This window comes from Arachis hypogaea, chromosome 9 (genome assembly GCF_003086295.3).
Source record: "Arachis hypogaea cultivar Tifrunner chromosome 9, arahy.Tifrunner.gnm2.J5K5, whole genome shotgun sequence".
NCBI classification, from domain to species: domain Eukaryota; kingdom Viridiplantae; phylum Streptophyta; class Magnoliopsida; order Fabales; family Fabaceae; genus Arachis; species Arachis hypogaea.
The window spans coordinates 84,731,901-84,744,274 of record NC_092044.1 but is presented as its reverse complement, the minus strand read 5'-3'; the positions used below and the strand labels follow the sequence as shown (position 1 = coordinate 84,744,274).

At 35.2% G+C, this 12,374-nt stretch overlaps 1 protein-coding gene across 1 annotated transcript; it reads right to left on the bottom strand.

Moving 5' to 3' along the window:
- Positions 1-4,667: 4,667 nt before the first annotated feature.
- On the bottom strand, positions 4,668-7,672 carry LOC112711139 (hypersensitive-induced response protein 4-like). Its single transcript, XM_025763712.2, has 4 exons — positions 7,373-7,672; positions 7,076-7,288; positions 6,714-6,810; positions 4,668-5,220 (listed from the first exon to the last, which is right to left on the bottom strand). Exons 1-4 carry the CDS (start codon positions 7,565-7,567, stop codon positions 4,850-4,852), a joined length of 876 nt encoding a protein of 291 aa, XP_025619497.1. The 5' UTR covers positions 7,568-7,672; the 3' UTR covers positions 4,668-4,849.
- Between the last annotated feature and the right edge of the window lie 4,702 nt (positions 7,673-12,374).

The window sequence follows — 12,374 nt, the reverse complement described above, 5'->3', positions numbered from 1 at the left end:
TGGACTCTCTGGCTGCCAAAGGGATCAATCTGCATCTTCTGTTTGAAAATCTCAAATGGTCCTCACTGCTCCTCATTCACAAAATGGTTTATCCAGGGTTAGTAAGGTAGTTCTATGCTAATCTGCGTCTGATTGATGGTAGTCTCCACTCATATGTGAAGCGTGTGCACATTACCCTGAATGCTGAGACCATCGGCGCTGCACTTGGTTACACAGATGAAGGACCGAAAGTTTACATGTCTGACAAATGGGACTCACATGTTGGGTTCACATACAAGCAGATTCTTCCTCATATCTGTGCAAATATGTCTGGAATAGACGGAACTATTCCTACTCACAAAGCCATTGGACCAACCAACTCACTACTGCATCGAATCATAACTCATATCTTGACCCCACAAAGTGGTTCTCACAACATGGTAACAGTATCTGATTCTATCATCTTATTTGCTCTTGTTACTTCATCTCCCATTTCATTTGCCTACTTTATGATTAGACATATGTGGGAATCTGTCAAAAGTACCAAGAAGGCTAATTTACCTTATGGAATGTTTCTCACGTGTATTTTTGAGTACTTTAAGGTAGATTTCACAAATGAGGATGTAGAGAACAAAGTCTCTATGATCAAAGGAGGCAAAGCTGCTAAAGGAACCAAGGGTAAGAAATCAATGCCAACGGATAGTGACTTTGAAAGTCAGCCTGAATCCTCCAAAGCAACCGAATCAATGAGAGAAATTCTCACTGAATTCTCCAATATGTCTGAGCTAATGGTGCAATCTCATTGGGCGGCTCGCAAGCTAGCCTATGAGAATGAAAGGACTTGGGGGAGATGTAAAGATAGAGTGGGTCTAATGCTAGAGAACTTGGAGAAGGATCTGGGCATAGATAGCGATGAAGGGGCTGAAGATTCTGATTTTAATCTTTTTGATGATTAATTACTGTTTCTTTGATATTAGAACTGTTAGGCTCAATTTGATACTTTGTTTTGTTAGGTTGGATACTGCTAGTACCATAATCTTGTGATACTTTGACATTTTTTTTTGGGTTATATTTGGTATATTCTATTTATTTTGTCAAGATTTCTTTTGCAGGTGCCCCTTTGATGACAAAAGGGGGAGAATAAATTTCTGAAAATTGAAATTGGAAAACAGAGGATGAAATTCTCTTTGAGAGTTCATGATCACCTCTGTTAAAGATTGATAATGCATGTCTGATAATGCATTTGGTTATGATGTTTAACAATGCATTCGGGTTTATCTTGATGGCTGCCATTATTTGATGTTTATCTTGGTAAAATGTGTGTTTACTGTGTTTATAATACATTTAACTTACCTTGATAAAATGATTTATCTTTGGCAGTTCCTTTAGGTTCTTAATGATGAAAGTTACTGTGTTTGGAAAGATTATATCATGCTTGAAAAATATTTATCATACCAAGATTGCTCTGATTTACTGGAAGATATTTTTTTTGAACAGCAACTCTTTTGTCAAAAACAGATTTTGATTGATTATGGTATGATTGAGCAGAAAATTAAAATTGTGATAGAAAATAAGTTTTGTATATCATTCAAATCTGCTCATATATCAAGCATTTAGCATCATGGAATAAATATGCTAAGTAACATTGTTACTTGAAGCTTGATTAAAATGTTACAGGTTAGTGCTTCCCTTGGTAAAATAAGCATACATTAAGGGGGAGCCATGTGACATTAGAAAGGGGGAGAAATTCAAAAATTCAAAGGGAGTATTCTTTACTCAATCTTTAAATTTTTTTCCATTTCAATTTTAATAATGTTTGTCATCAAGGGGGAGATTGATGAGTTTGGAAAACTCTAATTTAATTTTGATGATGAACAAACATTATTGAAATATTTAATTACAAAATTATTAATTTGATTTTCATTTAACATATGTTAATTAATAATTTTGTGTTGCAATTTTATAATTAGGCCGAAAATAAAAGATTAGTTGTAAGCCCAAAATCTAAACTTGCAATCAGCCTTGCTTCATGTTTCTTATACTATGTGGCTGAATTGTTGTGATGTTTATTAGGCCAGATTGAATGATTATCATAAGCCCAATTTCAAATCTTTGCTAATGAGACCAATGCATGATCCAAAAATAATTCATCAGGAAAGCAAATGTTATCATTTGCTCTATGCCTTCCATCGGATCACATGGCTGAAATATTTGGGCCATTTTTGATTATCATTGTTACAAGCCCAAACTAAAATTGCTTGAAGGCAAGCATGTTTGGTTCGAAACCATGAAGCAAAGAAAACAAAGCTTCATTGCTTCCAACGGATCCAAGAATTTTACCATGTGATGGATTCCAAAATTCATTCAATTATTATTTATTGCATGGGAACTATGAGAGAGAATATGAGTGACATGATTGATGCTACACGCCACTCTAGCAAGGGAAGTAAAAGCAACTCAGTTTTTCAAAACACACTTAATTGCTTTTCTTTCTTCATTTTCGTCTCTCTCATCTCTTTCTTTCTTTCGGACAATACCCAAGAAACCATGGAAGCAAAAATGAGCTACCAGAAGGAAAGAAAAGCACGCCTAAAGACCATCATAATGATGGCAAGAAAACATAACAAAATAAAAGTATGCTGTGGCTGAGATTTTCACCAAAAATGGTAAGATTTGGTGAGGTAATCTCGAACTCTTCATACTCAAAAAGAAAGAAGAAGATTCGGCCAGCAAGGAAGAGATTCTTGGAGGCATGGCTTGTCTTTGATTCTGCTCAACCACCACAGGAAGTAGCTAGAGTGGCGAAGTGATGGAAGAGGCAGAGATTGGAGCAGATGAAGCCATCATCATCATGAAGCATCAAGGGCTAGAAATCCATCTTGGAGAGCAAGCCAAGGATGGAGCACTCGGATTGATGAAGAGTGATGACCAAAGAAGAACTAGAGGTATTTGCATGTTGGGTTTTGCATGAGTTACCTCTTCTCTCTCTGTGGCCGAACCGGTTCTGTTTTGAAGGAAAAGAAGTTAAGCTTGGTTTTGTTTCAACTGTGAAGGCTTCTCTTCTCTATAAAAGGGGGTGAACAGTCACGGTTTTGATTCAAGGGAGAAAGTTTGAGAGTGCAAGGCACAGAAGTCTCATAGCTACCTAAGCTTACAGATTTTTTTCTCCTTCAATGTATTCTGTTTAGTATTTTTCTGTTTAATTTTGTCATGTCTTGAGTCTCATGGAAAAAAAAGGCAAACAAGTGAGGTTTGTATGAAAAAGCCATAGAGCGAAAAAAGGCAGAGAGTGCAAAATTAAAAGAAAAGCCATAGATGTCCTTAGAATTCCTTTGTACGTCTATGTTGTGTTTCATGATTCTGTGGGAATCCCTTTGTAATCAGGTTGATTATAGTGAAATTCCATCATTGTTGTGATGGAGACTGGATGTAGGCTGCATTGCACTTAGCAGCTGAACCAGGATATATCTGGGTGTAATTCTCTTTCTCTCCTACTCCATTTCTGTTTCTACTGTCTAGGAACAAAAACCAAAAATATCTCGTGCCAAGTGACGAGACAAAAAGAGAAGTCTCGTGGCTAGGGATAAGACAAAAACAGAAAAGTCTCTTCAAAGACCAGAAAGTATAATAAAACAAAAAGGGAGCTAAAATTCAACCCCATTCTCTTAGCCACAGAAACCATCACAGCAAATTACAGATGATGCGGGGGTGGTATATCGAGGGGAAGGGTAGATTGAGGAGGTTGTAGTCAAGCATTTTGAACAACTATTCCAGACAGAAGGAATTCATAATATCGATGAAGTGACTAGTGTGGTACGGAAAAGAGTAACACTAGAAAAATTTCAATGCATTCAGCTAGAATTTACAAAAGAAAAGGTCAAGGTATCCCTAGATCAAATGCACCTAGCCAAATGGTATGCTAGCTCTCTATTAATGTATGTGGCACATAGTGGGGGAGAAGGTAACGAAATGGACTCTAAACGCACTAAGCCATAAGGCTGATCCTACAGATTACAACAAGATATTTCTATGTCTAATCCCTAAGGTACATCAGCCAACTTATACAAAGAATTTTCAACCGATTTCTCTTTGTAAGGTTTTGTTCAAGATTGTGACAAAACAATGGCAAAAAGGTTGAAGCTCATTTTACGAGAAATAGTGGGGGAATTTCAAAGCGATTTTGTCCTATGGCGGCTAATTACGGATAATGGTCTGATTGCTTTTGATACTTTCCACTACATGAGAAAGAAGAAGATGAGAAACAAAGGTAACATGGCTTTAAAGTTGGACATGGCCAAGGTTTATGATCGCATAGTGTGACAATTTTTTATCAAAGTTCTACAAGCTATAGGGTTCCCCCCACACTAGATAGACTTGATTTGGAGATGCATTAGTAAAGTGTCCTTCCAAATACTTCTCAATAAAAAAATGCTACAATATATTGGTTGACATTAAATTAGTAATAATTATTATATTGTATGACAGCTATTGGTTACCATTTTAATTAGAACTTCCAACTTTTAAAATATAGTAAAAATATTGAGATGCCATAAATTTATAGAAAAAAGATAATTTTATTTTTTTAATTTTTTTCACATTGAACCAACACATTTCTCCATATTATTAGATTAAACATAAGATTCTTGGTTCGATTATGCTTAATAATTATGATAGAATATATAAATATATAGAGAAATAAAAAATGTCTCTAATCTCAAATATATGTATGTACTTTTCTGTTTTTATCATGCATTTATATCATATATAAACCACTAACTCAACCCATAAAATGAATTTAATGTCCCCACACATCGATTATATATATATATATAAAGTAAAAATAAAGTTTTTATCCTAAAATGTGAAAAGATCATTGAGTGTTTACATGAGCACTGGTTGCTTCCATCATTCCCATACGTATCTGCTCACTGATATCTCTAACATGGCCAGGTCCATGTGGTAAAAAAACCGTCGTGTTCTTTGATGAGTTGCCAAGGTCTTTGATTGTGTCAAAGTACTGAGTTATCATTATGAGATCCATAACCTCCTTTGCAGAGGTCCCTTCTACTTTGTGTGAGAAATTCAAGATGTTCTCTCTCAATCCATCCGTTATGGCTTGTCTTTGCCTTGCAACACCAACACCACCAAGGTACTTGGATTCTGCTTCAGCTTCAACTCTCTTTACCTGAAGCACCTTTTCTGCTTCTCCTTTATATACACTAGCAAGTTGCATTCTTTGAGCTGAGAAATAAAATTGTTTTTTAAATTTTTTATTTTTTATTATTTCATAATTATATCAAGATATCAATATAAGAATATAAAATAAAATAAAATATATAATAAAAAATTAATTAAATAGATCTGACTCAGCCTTAAATTAAAAATTAGTTTAAGATTTGAGAATTGTATAAATATTTAAGTTGTCTAAAATTGTAAAGTTCTTACTTTTAGATAATTTAGGACTTAAATGATCTCCTAACACTTAAGATTCTACAATGATTTAGAGTGTGAAAGTTCATAACCTGAACTTTTAAATGGTGTGTAACTACGTAAGGTGATTTAATAATAATTTAACCTATTTCTGTACCATATAAAAAGAATAAGTGGATGTAATTAAATTGTAAAAAGTAGTTCAAAACATAAAAAGTATAGTCTCATTTTTAACTAGACAAGGCTAAAGTTTAGTAACTGATTGATTATTCTGTATAGTGTATACTAAAAAATTAGGAACAATGCAAATAAATAGAATAAAGATAAATTTTTATATTTTCTATCAAATACATATATTTCGATATCTGATGAATTTTGAACTCTCTTTATATATGGAGAAAAAATTTAAATATTAGTATTAAGTTCATGGTTACTCTCAATTAAAAGTGAATTGGCTAATACTGAGCTAGAGTTGAGAGAGAGAAATTTTATTTAACAAGAACAATAAACACTTAAGAAAAGAGAAGATAGAGCTATTTTCATACAAACACAAAACTGTCACTGTAAATTGATAATTATAAATTTGTTAATAATTGGATAATTGTAAATTTGTTAATAATTGGATTGAGTTAAAATTTAGACAGCATGTTCTAAGCAGTTTTTATTTTTATCGTTCAAATTTTTAAAATGAGCTCTATTTTTGTGGTATATATTTTCATGTTTTTGTTTGTAAGTTTTGATGTTTGAGTTATTCAATTTGACTTGTTGTACGTATATACATTTGTGAAGTGATTTGTGACTCTCTTATATTTTATCTAAATCATAGCAAAATTATTTTTTTAGTTTTGGTGAATCATTTTTACATTTCACATTAAGAAGATTTTTTACGTTATTGATGCGTTTATTTGATTTTTTTTATGTATTTTTTGCTACTATTAATGTGTTTATTTGCTGCTGTCATTATTTTAGAGAATAAGTATTACTACTGCTCTTATTCTTATAAGTAAGGAATTGTGTGTTTTATTTTCATCAGAATCCCATTATAAAAAATGATACAAGTTTGAAGATATTTAGTGTCTAAAATCTCAAACAAACCGCATTATTATATCATATAATTTTATTTTTCTCCGATCAATAATACTATAATATGTATCATTTCATTCTACTTTAACAAAAATAGAAACGAAAAGCAAATATTGGCAACTTCACCAGGAGAAGTGTGCAAAATAATTACACACATACAAGCCTAAAAGAAGCATGGAGGAAAAATAAAGTGTGAGGAGGAAGCAGAGTAGAGTATGTACCTGCATTGATCTCATTCATAGCTTTACGAACAGAAGGATCGGGCACAATATCAACCATGAGTATGTGCTCAATGTTATATCCATATGCTCCCATTACCTATGTACACGAGTGCATCATTCATTAAGTGTTAGCTACATGTTGTCCAGCTTGGTAAAATCACTTCTAAAAAATTTAAATTGATAAGAAAAAACATATGAATAGTTATATATGTAATATACTCTTTCACCCAAGAATCTTTGTTGGACCTTTCACACATAGAAGTTTGGTATCATATCATGAAATCACATCACATATAAATAGTTATATTTTTAATACCTAAAAAATTATCGAATTAAAAACCAAAGGTTACATGGATTATGACCTTTTCAAGCTCATCCAAGACAGCTTTGGCAACCTCACCCTTTTGTTCAAAGAGTTGGTCGAGAGTCATTCTTGGAACAAGAGCGCGGGTGACATCAAAGACATAGGCCTGGATTTGTTCTTGCGGATTTTGTAGCTCATAGAAAGCATCATCGGCACTCTCCTTTATCACTCTGTAATGGATCGAGCATAACAACTGTACGAACACATTGTCCTACATTTAACATATGGAGACCTCAAATCAGATCTACGATGAAAAGGATTTGAATGAACCATATACCTAGTGGCTAGTGCGTACCTTGGTCTTGGTTTCGATGCGGACGTCGAGGAAGGAAAGCCTTGTGGACAGTAGTCCCGCCAAAAATTCGCCGGCTAAGGGGTTGAAGAAGTTGAAGCCGGGCTGAGCAAGCCTCTCGAACCGGCCCCAACGCTCGACCACCGCCACATGTGATTGCCCTATGCACCCGCAGAACAAGCAAAATGTGTTTCCCATTGTCCGCTGTTTCACGATCTGATACGTAATGATAACGGTATCACATGCTAATTAATAATTAGGGAAAGTACGAGAAGTCAATGAAATATTTATACAATGTATATAATAGAGGTTTATGGAGTATTAGAGATATAATCATTAATGTTACATTTTTTCATCAATTGAAGCTTTTGGGATGAGTGGTATCATCACATGGTATTAGAGCGCTAGATCCGAAAGGTCAAAAATTCGATCCTTAATAAACTCTAAAATTAGTTTAATTTTTTCGGAAAGATGTTTATTATCCTAATACTCGGATGGTTATTCTAGATAATATGGAGATGTTCATTTTGTAACTCAATAACTCATTATACACATTGTACAAATAGTCCATTGTCTCCCTAGCGGGATCCTAATAATTATTATTATCTTCCTTTCTTGCTTTGGTTTACTTTGTTTTATTATGAAAAAATTGTACTTTATTTTTTTATACAATAACAATAACAATAACAATTGGTCCTTATAACCAACAACACTAGGCCTATTTCCTATAAAAAAAAAAAACAAACTAATTGTGTCATACCAAAAACCAAAATAATATTGATGCTTTTTATAATATTATTTGTGTTGTAAAATAAAAAATATATATAAAATAAAAATGTATAAATAGAAGACTTTAGTATTTAAAATAATTAGCTCAATAATAATTTATATATATATAATAATATTATATGTTATAATGTGTATATATATACAAAGATAGAAAGAAGTATTAAAAATAAAGAGAGAGAGAATTGCATATGCTTATTGTTACTATCTCAATATAATAAAGATGATTAATATTGCTATTAATATAATATGTAAAGAGTAATAGAAAAGAGAATTTAAAATACTAATAAAATAAAAGAAGAGAAAGAATTGTAGAAGAAATATAAAGAGAAGAGGATTTGATTGCAACATAAAGAGAGAGTATTTGTTTATTATTGTGTGTGTTAACAACGGAGGTTAACCTCCTATTTATAAGCATATGGGAGGAATGTTTTCAACCCATATTAATTTCATTCTCTATTGGTAACATAAAAACTGAGTCACTTGCATGTGCATCCATATCCTTTGTGTTTATCACAACACTCCCCTTGGATGACCATTCAGGATTATTACCTCGTTAAAACCTTACTAAAGAAAAACCCAGTGGGAAAAAAAACTTTAGTGAAGGAAAAAGAGTACAATATCCTTTGTGATGGAGACCGCCTCATTAAAAACCTTGTCAAGAAAAACCCAATGGGAAAAAACCTGACCAAGGAAAAAAGAGTACAGTCTCCCCCTGATGCCGACATCATTTAATGTCTCGAAATCGGCGCATCCCAATCTCATGTACCAATCTTTCAATGGAGGATTTTGGGAGCGACTTTGTAAATAAATCTGCCAGATTATCACTTGAGCGGATCTGTTGGATATCAATTGTCCCTTGATTTTGAAGATCATGAGTGAAGAAGAATTTGGGAGAAATATGCTTTGTTCTATCACCTTTGATGTAGCCGCCTTTAAGTTGAGCAATGCATGCTGAATTATCTTCAAACAGGACAGTTGGAGCTATCTTATGATCAATCAGTCCACATGATGACAGAATATATTGAATCAGACTCCTTAGCCAAAAACACTCGCGACTAGCTTCATGAATCGCCAGTATTTCAGCATGATTAGAGGAGGTTGCTGCTATTGTCTGTTTCGTGGACCTCCATGATATAGCTGTACCACCATATGTGTAACACCCTACCATACAGAGTCTTATGCTTAAGTCATAATTCAGAGATGGCAAGGTATTACGACCTCTAAAATAAAAATTAGTACATATAGTAGTATGAATGATTGATTATAACTAGGAGCCTTTGTAGAAAAAGGGGTAAACAAAAATCGCAACTCTAAAGCGCAACACTCCGATCGATAACGTAACGAACAAGGATAACCAACGCGTGATTATATATACACAGAGGAGTGTCAAAAACAGGAATATCAAGACTCAAAATCCGGCTGCGAAGATAACCGGTCCGAGCATAACAATATATACATATGATAAAAATAAGGAAAACCCCAAAGGAAACTCAAAGGGACACAAATACATAAAACCTATTCTCCAAAATCTCCCATAAGAGGAGTCATCACAGTTTGTATTATTTAATGGAGATAAAAGCATCTAAGCAAAACATATAAACCAAAACATAGCCCCGAGAACAAAGGATCTTCGCAATTATAGAAGTCTCCAGCATGCCTCAGCGAGAAACCTCACGTCCTGCATCTGAAAACCACAAAATCCGCATGGGTGAGAACCAGAGGTCCCCAGCATGGTAACAGCTTCCACATATATAATACATAATAATGGAGGAAAGCCGAAGGCAATCCTAGAACTTCCTCCAGATAATATCAAAGCTTATAAACAGGCTAAACCATAAAGGGCATCTGACTAAAGATACTTCAGTCTAACTAATACTTCCCTTTCCAATTCCTTCAAACCTCCCAACCACCAGCAGGAGTATAATGTAGCAAACACAGTTATATCAGACAAGAAATATACAATTAGGAACAAGTAAGGCATTTAGACAATTAGCAAGTAATATGCAGTCAAATAGGCAATCTCAAACAATTCATATAGTATGCATATGATGAATGCCTGTCCCTAGTGGCTGATGATATCATCTTGTCGGTTATAGAGCCAACCCGACAAGTCCTGGTCGCTAACCATTGGACTGTCCCTCTGTCACGCATCCCCAACTCGAGTTATACTCGTTATAAACTTGATCATAATCATGATCTATATCCATCACCCTCACTGGTGAATATTTACGGGGGCGAGCTCATCCGGGTCTTTCACAGTGCCCGGCCACACTTATGACATAGGGTCAAAAGAGCTTCGAGTCTCAACCTGGAGCACGTGGTGGCTAGCCACTGCTTCCTCCCAGGGAAACTCTCATCTCCAACAGTGGAAGTGCAACATTCACAATTCATTCAACAGCATATATGCATTTATATATGGCCATAATCATGGCTCCGCCGTAACACGGCAATAATCTAGCCTTCCGGCTCACGGTTAAATCCATAACCAGCCCATTGGCATCACGGTTAAATCCATAACCAGCCATCTCATTAACAAATACGGCCTTTCGGCCCATGGCATAATAAGCACTTCCACCACCATCCTCTGCATCTCACATAATCATGCTTGATCCTCAATGATCATTCATTTTTCCCTTGCTTCACTCACAAGTTACCACATTCACTAGCCTTTCTTCTCGTAGCTAGACATATCATAATGATTTAAGATATAAGTGGTGAGATCGGAGGCTTAGAAGTATGAAATTTGGCTTTTAAAACTCAAAAATCAACTTTGGGATGAAAACAGGTCCACGCGTACGCGCACTCCACGCGCACACGTGGATGGCCTCAAAAACTCATCGACGCGCAAGCGTCATGCACGCTAACGCGTGGGTTAAAAATTTGACAATCGACGCGTACGCGTCAACCACGCGTACGCGTGGGTGTTCTCGTGCCCCAGGCACAACACTAGCACAATTTAGGCATAACTCTCTGGAAAATGGCTGGGCATTGGGTGCAGCACCATCGGCGCGCCCGCGCACATCACGCGCACGCGTGGATGGCATTTTCGGGAAGAACGGCGCGCACGCGCCAAGTGCGTCCACGTGCAAGGGGTCACTCTGCTAAAAATTTTCTAAGTTAAAAGCTGCAGAATTCACCAATTTAAACCCCAATCTTCCAACGGACATAACTTTCTCATTTTAAATCGTTTTTCACCCGTTCTTCGAACGGCATGGACATCCCGGATCCAATTTCATTTCTAAATATATTTGGCACAAAACAGAGATCCGTAGTCCAAGTTATGTCCCACCAAAGTATGCCCAAAAACCAAGTTTTTCATAAAAACCACAAAGTGCCATTTGCAAACAAGCCATCTCTAACTCTTTTCAAAATCAATCAAAACATGCCGTTTTCATCCCTTTTCTTTGAAATCAATCAAAATATATCAATTTCAACATCAAGCCTCCTCAATTCACACATTGACACTTTACCACAATTTACAAAATCACTATCTCATCATTTTAACCCACTTCACCCAAGTGGCTCAAACTCAAACATATTGACATATCATATACTCTTCCTCATGCCAATTCTCAACAACACCAATTCCAATAAATTATCATTGTACAAAATCAATATCATACTCACCATCAACATGATTCATCCTATAATTCAAGCATAACCAATCATCAAGCATATATCACAACATGCATATTTCTCATACATCATACCATTAAAGCATCATTAATCATCATCACATATATGACCACATCATATATCTCAATCATTCAACAACATCAACCATTCAATGCCTATCTTAGGGCCTCTAGCCTAAGTATTTCCTACCACATTACATATTAGATACGGGAAACCGAAACCATACCTTAGCCGATTTTTCCAAGCTCCACCGGAGCACTTCCAAATCACTTATCCACAAGCTCTCAAGGCCTCAACACCTCTAAGAACAGATTTTTCACCACCAAATCCCTTTTTCAAGCTTTTCAAAAGCACCACTCAAGCTACAATATTCACACATACACAACCTAAGCCACAATCATCATACCCATACACAACATCTCAATACCCAAACATCATAGAACAACAAAATTACACTAGGGTTGAGAATCTTACTACACCCAAGGTCCAAGGAGACAAGATTAACCTTCTCCTTCAAGAGAGTTGGGTCCTATAACATCAAAGAACCCAAAATCTCAACATTTCACCCATGAAACTCGAA

Coding starts and splice junctions, on each gene's coding strand:
- LOC112711139 (XM_025763712.2), bottom strand. CDS start 7,567: ATGGGAAACACATTTTGCTTGTTCTGCGGGTGCATAGGGCAATCACAT. Junction 7,289..7,372: donor GCATCGAAACCAAGACCAAG/GTACGCACTAGC, acceptor TGTTAAATGTAG/GACAATGTGTTCGTACAGTT. Junction 5,221..6,713: donor TATGAATGAGATCAATGCAG/GTACATACTCTA, acceptor TTTATTTCTCAG/CTCAAAGAATGCAACTTGCT.